This window comes from Chelonia mydas, chromosome 1 (assembly GCF_015237465.2).
Source record: "Chelonia mydas isolate rCheMyd1 chromosome 1, rCheMyd1.pri.v2, whole genome shotgun sequence".
Classification (NCBI taxonomy): domain Eukaryota; kingdom Metazoa; phylum Chordata; order Testudines; family Cheloniidae; genus Chelonia; species Chelonia mydas.
Genome location: NC_057849.1, coordinates 173,542,179 through 173,558,350, shown reverse-complemented (window position 1 = coordinate 173,558,350; position 16,172 = coordinate 173,542,179). Strand labels below are relative to the sequence as shown.

Here is a 16,172-nt window from a genome sequence, read left to right as displayed (position 1 = left end):
TTCTTTTTATTACAGTATTTTACAAGTCATATAATAACAATGTTCAAAAATTTAATCAAGAACATGTCATCTTTTCTGGATCAGTTAATAATCAGTGACAAGTTTGGTAAGTGTAAAAAAGTAATGCATGGTCAGTCACTTACTGCAGAACGGTTCTTGGCCTGAGGTATCAAAATAAGCCTTTGTCTCCTGAGGGTCTTTTTGGATTAAATAGTTTTTCCATTTATCAGCAAAATAACCTGAAATCCAAATTTTATAAATTCAACCTTACATTACTAAGCAAAATAGCAACAAATACAAAAGAGAAAATTACTGAAGGTTATACATTTTATCTTAATTTTTCAGTGCATTAACTGGGAAAGAAAACTGATTTGGAAAACATAGAAATCATCCAACCAGTCCAACAGACAATATATATCCTTTCAGTCTTCAGTAGGCCACTTAACATACTTCTCCTGCTATACTAAGATCATAAGAATTGTCATTCTGGATTAAAGCAGGGGACCATCTTGTCTAGTATCTTATTCCAAAAGTGGCCATTACCAACTACTTCAGAGGAAGATGTAAGAAACCTCCTACTGAACAATTAAGGAAAAGTTCCATAGGTAAAGTTTCTTCCTGTTCTTCCCATAAATTATCAATTAGCTTATCACTGAATTATGAGGGTTGATATGCTTCCTAAGAATGTTGGGTTTTTTATCCTGTGTAATGTATTTGTGGATATTTTATTTTATAAATGTTTAATCCACTCTGAATCCTACTAAACTCTTGGACTCAATGTAAAAAGTATTTCCATTTTACCCATTTTTTAAATTTTTTGCCAGTTAGTCTCATTGATTGTCTCCTTATTCTTGTGCTATGAAAGAGGGTACACGGGCATTCCTGATTTAACTTCTTTACCATTCATTATTTTGTATATTTCCATCATGCCCCTCTTATTCATCTCCTCTCTAAATGAAACTGTCCCAATCTTTTCAATCTCTCCCTAACCTTAAATTTCTACATGATTCTAATTATTTTTGTTGCCTGCCTCTGTTTTGGACTAGAAAGCCCAGGGAAGACAGTTTATATGGATTTAACCCCTGCAATGAATTTAGAGGCCTTTAAAAAAGCAGTCATAGCATTAAAACTTTAGATTATTTTTAGATGCTAGGTAGTTCTGCAAGCAACCCCCTTCCACAGATCCTATCAATGTCTCCTGTAATATTTACAGCAGGCTGCAATATGGAGACAGTCTAAGATACCAGAGAAACAGCTATTTTCAATGAAGAGACTGCTATGAAAAAGTCACCAATACATTATTTGGCCCTTCCAACTGAAAAAACAGACACCACCATGTAACTCTTACCCAGTACTGGACAAGGCATTGGTTGAAAAGCTTCACAGTTGGCACATTTTCCATTCTTATAATCCAAGTATGAATCACAAGGGTATGTTGTTATGTTGCAACTCCCTCTCAGGGATGACAGGAACAATAAAACAGATCTCTGATGGTCACATTTAACAAACTGAGATCCTTTAATTAAAAAAGAAAAATTAAATATGCAAGGAATATACACTGAATGATCTATTCCTAAAGAGAAACAATATTAAACACACAACAAAATAATCCCATTTCAGTTCTTTCTAATGACTACATTATTCCCTACTGCTCAGGGTTTTGCCTTTTTTTAATCAGTCAGAGGGAGAAGATTGACTTATGGTTTATTTGGCTACTAGCTTTCAAAGGTGAGGAATGGATTTATACCTATCCAAAAATAAAAGATGAGGAATTAAGGAGGAGCTAGAGTATACAGTTGCTGAACAAGGGGCCAGTGTACATAGAAAAAGTATTGTAGAGAGCCCTCTTGCAAAATTTACAGAGTTATTGGGATTAAACATGGGCCCAAGTCAAAATGGGACAAATTGTCCCTCCCATGGGAGGGAGCTCAGGGAGAAAGACCTTCTGGGAGCATCTCCTCATCAAGATTTCCCCCATGCTGTTCTTCTGGGGGGCTGTAGGGAGCCAGGGTGGCTTCCCTCCGAAGCAGAGGGTAAAGAACCACCCTCTCAGCCTGAGTGGGCGGGGCCAGACCAAGCTTACGCCAATCCCCGGAAGGGGAGGGATGGGACAGGAAGTACAAAGGGTGGAGCCCTTTGTCCAGTGAGGAGAGCACCAGGGAGGGAGACAGACACAGGCTGCTCCCTCCAGACCCTGCTGCCTACCCAGGGGAGGCCCGGGGCCAGGAGGAACCTGACCGGGAGGAAGGCCTGTGGCGACCAGGACTGCCAGCCGCTGAGTACCCGGAGGACCTGGAGGGGCCCGGCTGTAACCCGGGCCAGCGTGAGCCCGACACAGAGGCGGAGCTGGAGCTGCCAGCAGCTGAATACCCGGACGAGCTGGAGGGACCAGAGAGGCCCGCTTGAGAGACCGGGTAGGAAGTAGCCCAGGGGCAGAACTGCACCGTGGGGTGGGTGTGTTTGGTCTGCGGGCGAGGACGGCCCCGCTGACCCAGCGGCAGGACCTTCGCCTCCCGCCACTGTCAGGGCCCTGGGCTGGAACGCAGTGGAGGTGGGTGGGGCTGCGTTCCCCTACCCCGGCCAACCTGCCTTGGGTAGCAGAATCGCATGCTACAAACCCGTACCAGTGCTCCCCTGCCTGAGGGGCGCGCTGCAGACTCCGGCCAGCACACCTTTTCCGCTAATTCCCCAGCGCCCGAAAGGTGTGACTAAGGCCTGCCCATGGGACCCTAGCTCTCCATCGCCACCTAGCGGCTCGGTGGACCGACTGAAACTTGTCACAGGGGCAAAATTTCTCTCTCCCCAAAAACTAGGCTGTAGGACTTTTCCATAACACTGCAGATGCCTGGGAATCCTAAGGGATTCTCAAGCATCCAGGCCCATCCACACAGGGCCCATCACAGCAGTTCTGGCCCCTTGTGGTTCCACATGGCCCTTGGCAGTGGGGCTCTGCTGTAGCCATTCTACCAGGAACTCTTCCTGGTCACAGCTGCCCAACAGACATCCCTCTTAACGGGGGGTCCCCACTGCAGAAGGAGTCTGTGGAAAGGCAATACAGCTGCAGCCTGTAATACTATATCACCTTTTCAATGTAAACTCTCTGAGAGAAGGATGTTGTACAACTGCTGGACCCCCAGCCTCTCATTCCTCCTCTGGCATGACTACATACACATATACAAAGATAGCAAGCATCTTACACACACGTATAAATGGTAAGTAATAAGATACAGCAGGTATTTTGGTCTGAGAAGCCTCTTCTATCTGCTCACAGAGAGCTTTTTCGTCAAACTCTAGGTAGCAGTGTGCATGGACTAATTCTTATTAATCCAATAGCAGAGTGGGAAAGAAAAAGAATACACTGGGCTCAGCCATCCGAACAGTTCTATACATGCAAACCCCCCTGAGTTCAGTTTTGCCTTACCAAACCTTAGTTGAGTAACTGTATACATCTTCTGCCATGCTCTTTTCTGAATTAAGATGAACATATCTTTATTTACCACTAAACAGTGTTTCTGGACAGCCAGGCTGATCTTCTCCTCCATTTGGATAGAAATCGATATTTCCTAAAGGTTTCCTGTAGCCGAAAACTAAAGTAAAAACATCTGAGGTAATAAAGTACATCAATGGATTTTTCAAATTATAATTTATAATTGCACAATAATGTTTAATAAGGCTTAAAGGTAAATAAAAGTTTCCGGAGCTTATTTTCCTATTGTTCTGTACATACCACTCCTATTGAGATAAACTGAATATGTTCTGCAAAACCAAGGAGGAGTCCTTGTGGCACCTTAGAGACTAACAAATTTATTTGGGCATAAGCTTTTGTGGTTATTTAGTAGTGTTATTTAAAGCTCATGACCAAATAAATTTGTTAGTCTCTAAGGTGCCACAAGGACTCCTCCTTGGTTTTGCTGATACAGACTAACACGGCTACCCCTCTGAATATTTTCCTTTTTTCTAGTTGCACTCTTTTTTTCCTTCTAATCATGTTATTTTCTCTAAAAACAAAAGTAATGATATGCAAAAATCAGTGGGCTATATTCTAATCAGATATTTGCACAGTACTCCTGTGATAAATTAAAGAGGGGGTAGCTCCCTTTTATGGACATCCATCCAGCCAGTTAGCTATAAAATCCTTGTTAGTAGCTGTTCTCTACTTGCTTTACCTGTAAAGAGTTAAAAAAAAGTCCATAGGTAAAAGGAAGGGAGTGGGCACCTGACCAAAATAGCCAATGGGAAGGCTAGAACTTCTTAAAATTGGGAAAAAATTTCCCCTTTGTCTGTCTGTGGTTGTTCTCTGAAGAGAGGGGACAGAGCAGAGACAGGGCTGGAGCTATGCTGTAAAAAGCTGTGGGCCAGGTATAAAAATCACCAGATCATACCTAAAAACTACTCATTTGAAACCCCAGATATGTAAGTAGATCAGAAAATGTCCAGGAAGATGTGATTAGGTTTATCTCTTTTATTTCTTTATGGCTTGTGGACTCTTTTGTGCTAACCCCAGGTGCTTTTATTTTGCTTGTAACCTTTAAACTGGACCTCAAAAGAGCTATCTTGATGCTTAATCCTTCTAATTGTTTTTTTTTTTTATCTAGCAAAAAGCCTAAATTCCAAGTGTATTTTCTTTCTTTTTTGTTTTTAATAAAATTTACCTTTTTTTAAAGAACAGGATTGGATTTTTGTGTCCTAATAGGTTTGTGCATATGTTGTTTAATTAGTTGGTGGCAATGGCTGATTTCCTTTGTTTTCTTTCTCATCTCTTCCCTGGAGGGGAGGGGGGGCGAAAGGGCTTGAGAGTACTCCACAGGAAGGAATTCCCAAGTGCTCCTTCCTGGGTTCCAAAAAGGGTTTTTTTTGCAGTTGGGTGGTAGCAGCATCTACCCATCCAAGATCAGAGAGAAGCTGTAACCTTGAGAGTTTAACACAAGCCCGGAGTGGTCAGTATTAATTTTTAGAATCCTTGCGGGCCCCCATCTTCTGCACTCGAAGTACCAGACTGGGGAATCAGCCTTGACAACTCCCATTGACACCAATGAGATTGCCATGCATGGAATAAAAGAAGACTAGAGCCCTATGTTTACGTAGTGTTGTGGCTGAGATTTAATTGCACAAAGGTCAGGAAATTCAGAGCTCTGGTTCGCCTCAGCAATTAAAATTCTGCACCCATGTTAGTTTAATTAGGGTTTTTCATTCTATGCTCACAACACTGAGCCCTGAGACAAACTAGCAGACTACAATACAATGTGGCAGAATGGAAAGGAACTGCTTTCCAGTCTTCCTATCCCCCCAAAGACTCTCACTGATTTTAGTGGGCTTTGGATTAGATCCATATACTTAAACATACATATATACAGTAAAACCGCAGAGTTATGAACACCAGAGTTCTGAACTGCCTGGTCAACCACACACTTCATTTGAAATTGAAAGTACACAATCAGGCAGCGGCAGAGTCAAAAAAAAAAAAAGTAAATACAGTTAAAAGTAAACTACTAAAAATATAAAGGGAAAGTCGGTTTTCTTCCGCATAGTAAGGTTTCGAAGCTGTATTAACTCAATGTTCAGTTATAAACTTCTGAAAGAACAACCATAACATTTTCTTCAGATTTACAAACATTTCAGAGTTACGAACAACCTCCATTCCTGAGGTGTTCATAACGCTAAGGTTCTACTATACTTATTCATTTTACTGCATATGAGCTTTGTTTACAACATCAAGGTGTTTTAAAGATTAATGTTTTAATATGCCTTAATATGTAAGTCAATACATTAATGTTAACTGTTAATATTATTATTGAGAGACCTTATTGTGATACATATGACCAAAGCACAGAGATGCAAGATTTTCTGTGCTTTTAAAAATCATCAGAACTAATTATTCTTTGGCAGAATTATGGTGCTGTGGGAATCCTAACTGACTTTCTTGATTTTTGTATAATGAAAATCTTGATTTCAGCATTACACTAATGTGGTTCTGCTCAGGATTCTCAATAATGACTCTAAATCCATCCTCAGTTAAAGTCCATCCTCCACAGAAGTCAAAGGGAGTGGTAGTTGCCTATCTGACAGAAGAATTTGGCCCTGTGGTATTAAAGTGTTCACAATTCTCGTATGTGTATGGACATGATGTGAGTATTGTACAAATTATCTTAATGCTTAACTAAGAGAACCTACAAAGAACACAGTGTGAATTGACCCATTACATTTACACATATTTTGATATCCTGGGGAGACTGCATGAATTCTTCTTCCTTCAAAGTGCATTTACTGGAACAATATAGACAAAATTACTGGAAAATAGTCTACTTCTCAGTGTCCCATGAACAAAAGGAGAGTTGTGTGGGAGGGAATCAGCTTGCCTACACCTTTGTTGATTTTTTAAATTAAAAAAGTCCTGATACTAATTAGTTTTGGATCTAGAGCTGAAACCCTTAGGTTGCTCAAAATAGTCCAATTGATGACAATCGAACCCTTCATATAAGAACAGAAGGATTGGGCCCTTCATCTCTAAATATCATTGGTAAAAGGCCATATTCCATTTTCAGTTTGAACAGGCACATAGGGACTTATTTAATGCCACTGAAGTCAATGGAAAGACTCCCATTGAGTACAATGGGATCAGACCCTTAGATAGCAACAACTCAGAACTGCTCCTGTTTATCAGTATGAACCAGAGCAACATTACTTAGATGCTCCTAATTGACTTTCTCCCCTCCTCTTTCCTACTCCTGCATTCCAGGTTGTATATTTGCTCCTAAACTCGAACAGGAAAGTATAAGCTATGTCATTACCATCCATATCAGTATGAATGACATCAACAAACTGTGCATCTGTATGATCCAATCTCTCACTTGGTGGTTTTCCACTGAATAAAGGGCCAGCTGGGTCAAGACCTGAAAGAAAAGAAGGATCATGTGGGCATTATTTTTCTATGGCTCTATTTCAATAATTTTTTAATCTGATTTTTTCTCAAATGTGGCCACCATGGCTGCATGCGGCCACCAGAGGCTTTTTGTGTGGCCACAGCCTCCTGGGTGGTGATGCGGGGGTGGGAGGGAGCAGTGTTAATCTACAAATATCACTTTTCATAGAAACAGACTTACTTGCTGGAAAGTCTAAAAAATAAGGCAATCAAAAAAACAAAAGAAACAACAACAACAAAAGACAAGAATATGCAAAGTACATTATTTGTTTCTATTCTCTTTGGGTCCAGTAAAGAATAAGACAACTGTACATTATTATTACTGAGTATGCAATAAAAACTTACATAAATAAATTACAATGATTTGGATGTGTATATGTCCATATTTATCTGTTTTTCCTTAAGTTAATTAAATATTTTAGGAAAAATTGTCAGAGTGGCCACCAGCAAGACATGGTGTGTTGGATCATATTGAAGTTCTGTATTAAAATCACAAATGAATTTGATTCCCCATAGTTTAAATTCCAGGGTATTACTAATTAAGAGGTCTCTTGGTTTTTGGTACTGTTTCTCTCCCTCTGTGTGAAACTTGCAAGCTGCTAATTGCGTTAGTACATTCTAAGAGAGAGTCTGTTCTCAAAGCAATTCACACAGAGAGAGACTCAAAGCAATACTCTGTAACAACAGAAACAGCACCCAGAGACACCCCGCCCTTTTGTTGTATTAACAATTGTGATTAAAATAGAGATAGAGGATGTATGTGGATGGATGCTTGGTGTGGATAATAACTGAATGATCAGGGAGGTGCCAGCCTAAGAATCCAGTGTCCATCGGCTGAAGAAGGCGTCAAGTAAATATAACCAGAGGGCCCCCCGGAGGGCAGACTGGAATCCACCCAACAGCCTCAAGAATGGGAGAACCAAAGAACAAGATAACATCTAGCAGCACGAAGCCGTCAGGAATGTGCTATCTGCTGATTGATTCAGCAACAGCATGATGAAGCAATTCCCATAGACTGGCATAGGAAGGAATTCCTATAAAAATGGACTCTAGAAAGTGAGAACTTTGAATCTCCAGTTCTGCCACTACACTTCAGGAGCATTGGATGCGCATCTGACACGGACTCGGCTCCACTCTCGTGTACAGGCTACCTGGCCAGTACTCTGTCACGAGCAACTTCTAGGCTGGTAACTATAACTCCTATGCAGAACTGGTATGAATGAATGAATATATATATATAGTTAAGTAAGGAATAAGTAACAATACAACAGTGTGAGTTTTATATATATTTCTTTTTATTATTATATTTACAATAAATGTGGCATTTTGCCTTGTCCCTTTAATAAGATCCTGCTGGTTTTTATTTTATTGGTATAACAGGTGGTATAACAGGCTGCACTCTGAGACCTCAAAAAATTTCTTGTGAGATCCCGCCAACACCCATGTTTGAATAGATGCCTTGACAATCTACTTTAACACATAGTTCACGCACAAAGACTCATCCCTTTCTGGCTTTGTCTATATTAATAAATTAACAATGCAGTTCAAGCCTTCACTCCAGACTTAGTATCTCCTAGGGTTCCTACTACAGGGCTGCTCGGTCCACATCCTAGATTCTCTCCACCCAAAGAGCCACTTTTATCTAGGGGAGTAACAAGCCACCAACACCAGTGGTTCTCAAACTAGGGCCGCTGCTTGTTCAGGGAAAGTCCCTGGCGGGCTGGGCCGGTTTGTTTACCTGCCGCGTCCGCAGGTTCAGCCGATCGCGGCTCCCACTGGCCGCGGTTCGCCGCTCCAGGCCAATGGGGACTGCGGGAAACTGCGCGAGCCGAGGGATGTGCTGGCCGCCCTTCCCGCAGCCCCCATTGGACTGGAGCGGCAAACCGCAGCCAGTGGGAGCCGCGATCAGCCGAACCTGCAGATGCGACAGGTAAACAAACCGGTCCGGCCTGCCAGCAGCTTTCCCTGAACAAGTGGAGGTCCTAGTCTGAGAACCACTGACCTACACCATGGTTCTGAGTCAGTAGAACCACTTTATTCTTTCCCAGCAGAAACAATGTCCGCTAAGCGAGTGGGGTATTTCAGGCAAAAAATTCCAGACAGTGACACCAAAAGCACATGGTATAACATTTGCAGTGGTCCTGGTTCCAAACAAGCCATGCCCCATTTATAGGTTTGTATTGAAATTATCTGAAATTTGTGGTTAAACAGTTTTAGCGCAAAACCAGGTGAAACTGGTCAGGTTTTGACTGAGTTTTCATTTGAAATTTAGTATTTGTGAATCTGAAATTCAGAGAATGACAGGTGTGAACACCCAAGGATCAAAATAGAAGAAGCTAGTTTCTTGAAACTTGGTGAATTAAATGGCTTAGCTTTGTTCATCTCTGCCACAAATCCCTCAAATGTAGGGTATCCATGCTGTATTTTTATGCACCCATATTTCACTGATATTAACATGCATCCAAACCTCCCACTAAAGTCAACAGGAATTCTGAAATACATACAATGCTTGATCAGGCCCTAAGGCCTAAAATTAGGTTCGTAAATCCATATTTAAACTCCTCTAAAGCAAGTGGCCTGATCTGCGAGGATGCTAGGCACTTGCAACTCCCATTTAGGATTCTAACTTTAGTACAATAGGTTTGAACATTTTGGTCACAATTTTTTTTTCCCCAAAGTGACTTAAATCCTAGGCTGAATTTTTGTAGTGGATTAAAAAAAAATTTAATATATTTCTAAATGCTGTTTATGCTACTGTTATATTTGGTCAAATTAATCTCTGGATTTACATCAAGGATGCATTTGATCCATTGTCTTACTAAATAATTTAATCGTGACCTATGTGTTGATTTTTCAACGCCGGCACCCATATGGTGTGCAGCTAACTCAGACAATGATGGAAGATAAACTAGAATGGGGGTAGCAGTCTTACCTGTAATTCTTCCAAGTTTACCATTATACATCTCTCCAACAAATCCAGCTATATGAGCCCCAAGGCTAACTCCAATCATATAAATAGAGTCAAGAGAAGCTCCAACTGCCTGTCAGTTAAAAAAAAAAAAAAAAGAAAAAAAAGGCGTGATTATGGGTTATATAAATGTTAACCATAAGGTTTACAATATGGTTAGCTGAATAGACTTCAGTAAACTAAGTTTTACTATTTACTTTTCCTTAAAACTTTAGGGGGGGTTTCTGACTTTTAAAAATGATGGATTTTAAGTTTTTATTAACTAGTTATACTGTACAGTAGTTATAAAAATGTATGAAGGAGGCTGGTAACCTTTCTTCCAGGCTATCTCATTGATTTATTTTTGAAGAAGAGACAGAGTGTTATCAGATTCTCTAGAAAGATGAACTCCTAAAACCATCAGCTAAAAGCAACCCTGATCCCATCCCAATACAATTAAAAAAATACTACTAAGAAGCTCGGATATCACATGGCCAGTTCAGCAAGGCTACATCTGCAGGAACCCCTGAGAGGAGGCAGTGCTTACCACACGCAGTCGGTGACTTAAAAAAAAAAAAAAGCTATTCCAGGACTCAGAGGCAATACCAGCAGATCTAGAGCCTGCAAGGCCATGGGATTGAGAACTTCTCTCAATCAGTCCTAGAGGTACGATATATTATTCCTGGTCTGGAGGTGAATTAACAACTAAATGGCTGCATAACAATCATTTTGTCAGTATGACGTTTGGAGTCCTGGGCCTTAACATCTTTACCCCTTTTTTTACCCCCCTTGTGAACATTTTACTGTAACACAAGTTGTAGCAGAACAAGATCTGCTCAGTGCATGTGGTGCAGCCACTGTTCCACTAGGTAGCCTACTTGCTTCCTGGTTTCAGAGTGGTAGCCATGTTAGTCTGTATCAGCAAAAAGAACGAGGAGTACTTATGGCACCTTAGAGACAAACAAATTTATTTGAGCGTTAGCTTTCGTGGGCTAAACCCCACTTCATTGGAAGCAGGAGCCTGCATCAGGGATCTGGGATTATGCAATATGTAGTCCTGTCTACCCCAGTATGGGACTGTGCCTACATTCTTATAATTATTTTAGTCTTATGTCAGTTTTCCACCATATTTTTGTAAATTAGCTAGTGCAACCCAATCAGCATTGGCTGATCCCAGAGGCCATGCTATGGTGTGCCATATCTTCTGTCCTCTCTTCTTACCACAACCCACTTTCTTTCTCTGTTAACATTTGTGCAGATATTTTCTTGTTACAGAATCTTCAAACTTTCTGAGAATGCTGAGGATGGGAAGTGATGAGGATGGAAGAATTTCAGACAATAAAATTGATAATTGAATAAATGAGACTTTAAATTATTTTGGTCCATTTCATTAAGGACTGATCCAAAACCTAGTGAAAAACATACTTTCCACCAACTTTGTGGGCTCTGGCTCAGACTTTTATTCATCAACAATTGTTTTAGCTGCTCCTGTTAGCACTGGGAGGTATATAAAATATTTTGTACAATGGAGAACTGTTTTTTAACTGCCTTGTATCAATGATTTCTGATAAACATTCCATATAAGTAATATTCATAAGTGGGCTTTCTTTGAACCTCATTTAGTACGTAAAGGAGTACCTGATGCAACAATTTTTAGCAATGTAATGGTCTCGAGTTTTGCATATCCTTCACATGACCTTTCTCCTCTGAGCTAGCAGCTCTTTGCTTAATGCAGCTGAAACTCCTTGCTGACAAAGTGATTCAAATATAATCTCAGTTCTATTGAAATAAAGTGCCCAAACGCCTTTTGACGTCAGTGGGAGCAGATGTGAGAACAAAGATATGTGAGTGATGCAGTGATAACTTCATGCAGTCACTAATGTAAGCATTTTGGCACAGACATTTCAAAGTATGGTATTTATTGTGTTCTTTCTGAGACCACTATATTTTGAACACTTTTTTTTTTACTACCCAAAGCTATGCTATTTTAAATAATTCACCTCCAGGGTAAATGTCTGCCTTACCAACATCTGGTCAATATATTTCTTCAAGATTTCTGCAACTCGTCTGCTGTTGTGGACAGCATTAGGATAAATTATAGTTGTAGCACCCCTGTTCCAATCTACTATGATGAGGTTAACGTCCTCTAAAGACAGCAGAAGTTCTTTTATGTCGTTCAGCCATATTGGCGTAGAGCCTGTTAGTCTGAAGCCATGGACTATAAAGACAGTTTTCTTGGTCACATCCAGATATGTAGATGCTGTTGTATTATATTCACTGAGACTCTCGGAACAGTTTTGGTTTGTCCTTGTGTACAATAGCAGTTTCACTTTTAGATCTGTCCCAGCTAAAGCATTGTGTATGCTAAGATCTGTGAACTCTTCACATTTTTGTTCTGTATCTGAAAAATATAAAAATGTTAGACAATTTTTTGATCAGTTAGACTCTGTAAAAGGCCATTCGTCTACACTCTTTCTTTCTCTAATTGTCCACAAAGGGTGAAGTACTTCCATTTATTCTAGCATTTTGAATAACTTATTTCCTCCCCAACAAACACAAACTAGTTGGTTTAGCACCTTCACTTTGTCCTCAGCTTTGTTGGGTTCACTGAACTCATCTAAAGCCTACGCTTATTCCAACTCTGTGACACAAACCTGGGGCCAGATCCCCAACTATCGTAAATCAACACAGCTACATGGACTTCAAAGCTGATTTATCCAACTGAAGGTTAGGCCCCCAATATTTTTACAAACCTTCCTCGGTTTTTCCTGTCATATGCCTCTTTATATAAAACAAAGTATAAAAATACAAACTGTCAATTTATTTTGGAAAGTTGAAGTAGGAAGAGGAATAGTAACTACTCTGTTCCTCAATGGTAGTTTTTCATGTAAGCTTATTTAAACTAAGTTTTCAGTTTACTGAGGATTCTATAAATAGGCAAAAAAATAAATGGGAATCTGGCAGAGATTGGAGGAAGTGGTTGCAGCTCTTTCACATTTCTCTGGAACCAAGTGGCATTACAGAGAAAGTGGACATGGTTAAATCACCCACACAGCTACACATGGCAGGTCCAGAGGCCCTGGATATCCACAGTGCATTGCGGTGGAAGCATGAAGAGGATTACAAACTAGCTGACAAAGGTTTGTTTTTTTTTTAAATCAAGAATACTATGATCCACATAAGAACATCACTTGAAAAGGTCCTTTATATTGTTTTAATTAAGAAACCAACTGACAGGTGAGATCGCTGAACATTATGTTCCAAATCTACATAACCAAGATAAATCATGTGAATTTCAACTATTAACAGACGGAATAATTAGAGGTCACATTATTTGTGGAATCATTGATAACCAGGCCAAAGCAAGGTTACTGCAAGAAATAGACTTGACGTTGCAAAGAATAGTGCATATATGCAGGGTTAGTGAAAACCAAAATAAGGTGACAGAGCAGGATACAAAAAGTCCTGAGTCTTCCTGCTCTATCATCTGGAAAGGCACAATATTTCTCCTGCTCATTCATTCAGTCACCTCATTAGAAATTATTGTAACCATAATTATTACATATTTGGAATTCCTGACTTTTAAAATTCAGTACCAATTTTTTTCTGAATAAAAGTGTTAAATGTTTTATTTTAGTTTTAAGTAATTTGCAGTTATTATTTAACAGGTTACATCTTTGTGAACTAATATGACTCACTAAATCAGATAACTAATAAAAGAAGATACGTCTGGCTACAATCTTTCATAGACTTGTATACAGTGAATCTTAGTAAAGTGAGGAACTCTGAAATTCAAGAACAGTTCAGATTCAGATGCAATTAATTTGATCTTTATACTAACAACATCAAAAGGTCCTATTTCAATGTCTTACATTGGCAAGATCCTGAAAAGTTATCATCTGTCAAATTTAATTTCTGGTTTTCAAATCATGTCAATGTTAGGTAAGGTGAGAAAACTAAAACAGAAATTCTCTCTCACACATGCCACTCACACACCCACAACTACATGTTGGAGACAGTTTCAGTAAAAAAAAATATATTACTTAGACATCTAATTGCATTTTAAATATTCAGATTCACAGCTAAACTGTACAACATTTTTCCTCAGTGTACTATGAAACAGCTGTTCTTCCTCTAGAAAATCCAAAATGGATATCACTATCTTACAATTAGATAAGATTATTATTATTATTATTACCATGTATTTCTCAAACCTGTGTAGTGAATTACACTGAGATACGTTAAATATTGAAATGTTCCTTGATATTAATGGGACTATTTTGATTTCTACACATGAAGCTCAATTCTCTCACTTACATCAGTGTAAATCAGGAATAAGTCCATTCAAGTCAAGGACATGAAACCAATGTAAGTGAGATCAGATTCAGATCAATGGAAACACAAAAGCCTATCCTGTTGGAGATATCAAAGATGAGTGAAACCTATTAGCTGAAAAGTATGCTACTTATGAGTTAAACGTATCTCAGATGTTTACTTTCAAGTATGAAATGAGTACAAAAGGTGTTCACTGAAAAGTAAATAGAGGAAAAAGGACAATGCATCTGTTTTGTACACTTCTGCATACTTTATATTGTGGAATAGATGAAAACTCAAATGGATTTGAAATGTTTAGAAATAATTTGAGACCGTTCAGCAGTAAATCATTAAGCAAACCGGAAGCTTTGCAAATCTGATTTCACACATTTTTGAGGCAACATTTATTGGTTTCAGGTTTCAGAGTGGTAGCCATGTTAGTCTGTATCACCAAAAACAATGGGGAGTCCTTGTGGCACCTTAGAGATTAACAAATTTATTTGGGCATAAGCTTTCGTGGGGTAAAACCCATTTCATCAGATGCATGGAGTGAAAAATACAGTAAGCGGTATATATATACAGCACATGAAAAGATGGGAGTTGCATTACCAAGTGGGGGGTCAGTGCTAACGAGGCCAATTCAATTCAGGTGGAAGTGGCCTATTCTCAACAGTTGACAACAAGGAGTGAATATCAAGAAAGGGAAAATTACTTTTGTAGTGCTAATGAGGGCAATGCAACGTATAACTAACAGTTGTATAACTAACATGTTTGTATAACTAACATTGCTTTTTATACACCCTCATGAGAATATTCAAATATGCTCTTTTGTCAGATGCAAAAATTATAAATATCAGCTGGGCAGTTGTATTTATTCCAGTAAATATATATCATTTCACCCTTTTCCGTTTAAATTTGTAAAATTTCTTTTATATTTGTCTTCACTTAGTGGCTTTTGAGGCTAGGACAGAGAGAACCAACAAAAACACACATTTTGATTGGAAGGGCTTTAATAAACAAATTACAGTGTACATAAAAATAACTAATTCATACATTTGTAAAATATACTTTGAAATTCTTTATACCTAGTAAATTAATGCTGAATAATTTCAGATTATGCTTAAAACTATTTATTTTACAGTTCTCATACACTTCCACAATACAAAGTGCACATACTTCTGTTTGTGTACAAAAATGCAGAAGGAGATAAAGTATCATGTTTTTTCTTTATTTACCTTAACTGAAAACCTTTGTCCTACTTTCAAATCAGTCAAGTTCACCTGACTAATTGTTTGTTACATTAATCATGATTCAGAAGGTTTAATCTACATGTCATTTTGCAGTTAGAAAAGTTAGTCTGCTTTGCCTGGAAAAAGTCAAGAGGAACTTTTAGTGGCTCTCTTACCTGATCTCACCCAGCACGTCAAAAGGATGAATAGAAACAGCTTCAACATATGGAAATGGTGAAAAGCAACACGTAACATCCACAACTGAATGGAGAAGATTTTAGTATTTCCTTATAGTGTGCTAGCTTTCACTCTGATCTGACAATTAAACGTCACCGATAAAACAGGTGTGGTGAAGAGAAGGAAGTTACTTTGCAAAGGGCAAAAACCAATGTTTAAGCTTTTGCAATGCATGACTCCTCCTATTTACTCACTTAAATTGGTGATGCATATTCCGTTCCTTCAGAGTTATTTTTGTGTTTTTTTCTAATCATCAGTTGCCTTTCTTTCTCTCTCCTTGGGAACTACTGGGTCTATACCTTGTGAGTAGTTGATGTGGTACGTTACTGGTGGCTCTGCCAGATATGTGGAATTTAGGGAGGAGTGGAAGTAATTGTACATTACTTTGCTTGCCCTCTCTGCTCAGATGAAATGCCAAGGAAGACAGACTATGTGGTTGTTTTTGATCGTCTGTTATACATCTGGTGGTCTGCAGAGTGTGGAAATAGAAGATGCTGAGATGGGCAAAAGCAACTTGCAGCAAAAA

The 16,172-nt window shown here is 39.1% G+C and overlaps 1 protein-coding gene across 1 annotated transcript in view; it reads right to left on the bottom strand.

Annotated features, from left to right (window-relative positions):
- The window catches only part of LIPI (lipase I), a 33,644-nt gene extending 17,881 nt beyond the window's left edge, over positions 1–15,763 (bottom strand). The window contains exons 1-7 of the mRNA XM_043538355.1: positions 15,586–15,763; positions 11,891–12,267; positions 9,852–9,960; positions 6,789–6,890; positions 3,498–3,587; positions 1,349–1,516; positions 144–239 (exon numbers count right to left, since the gene is read on the bottom strand). Of these exons, the coding sequence (XP_043394290.1) occupies positions 144–239; positions 1,349–1,516; positions 3,498–3,587; positions 6,789–6,890; positions 9,852–9,960; positions 11,891–12,267; positions 15,586–15,664 (1,021 nt within the window). The 5' untranslated portion in view covers positions 15,665–15,763. The remainder of the gene's footprint in view (positions 1–143; positions 240–1,348; positions 1,517–3,497; positions 3,588–6,788; positions 6,891–9,851; positions 9,961–11,890; positions 12,268–15,585) is intronic.
- Between the last annotated feature and the right edge of the window lie 409 nt (positions 15,764–16,172).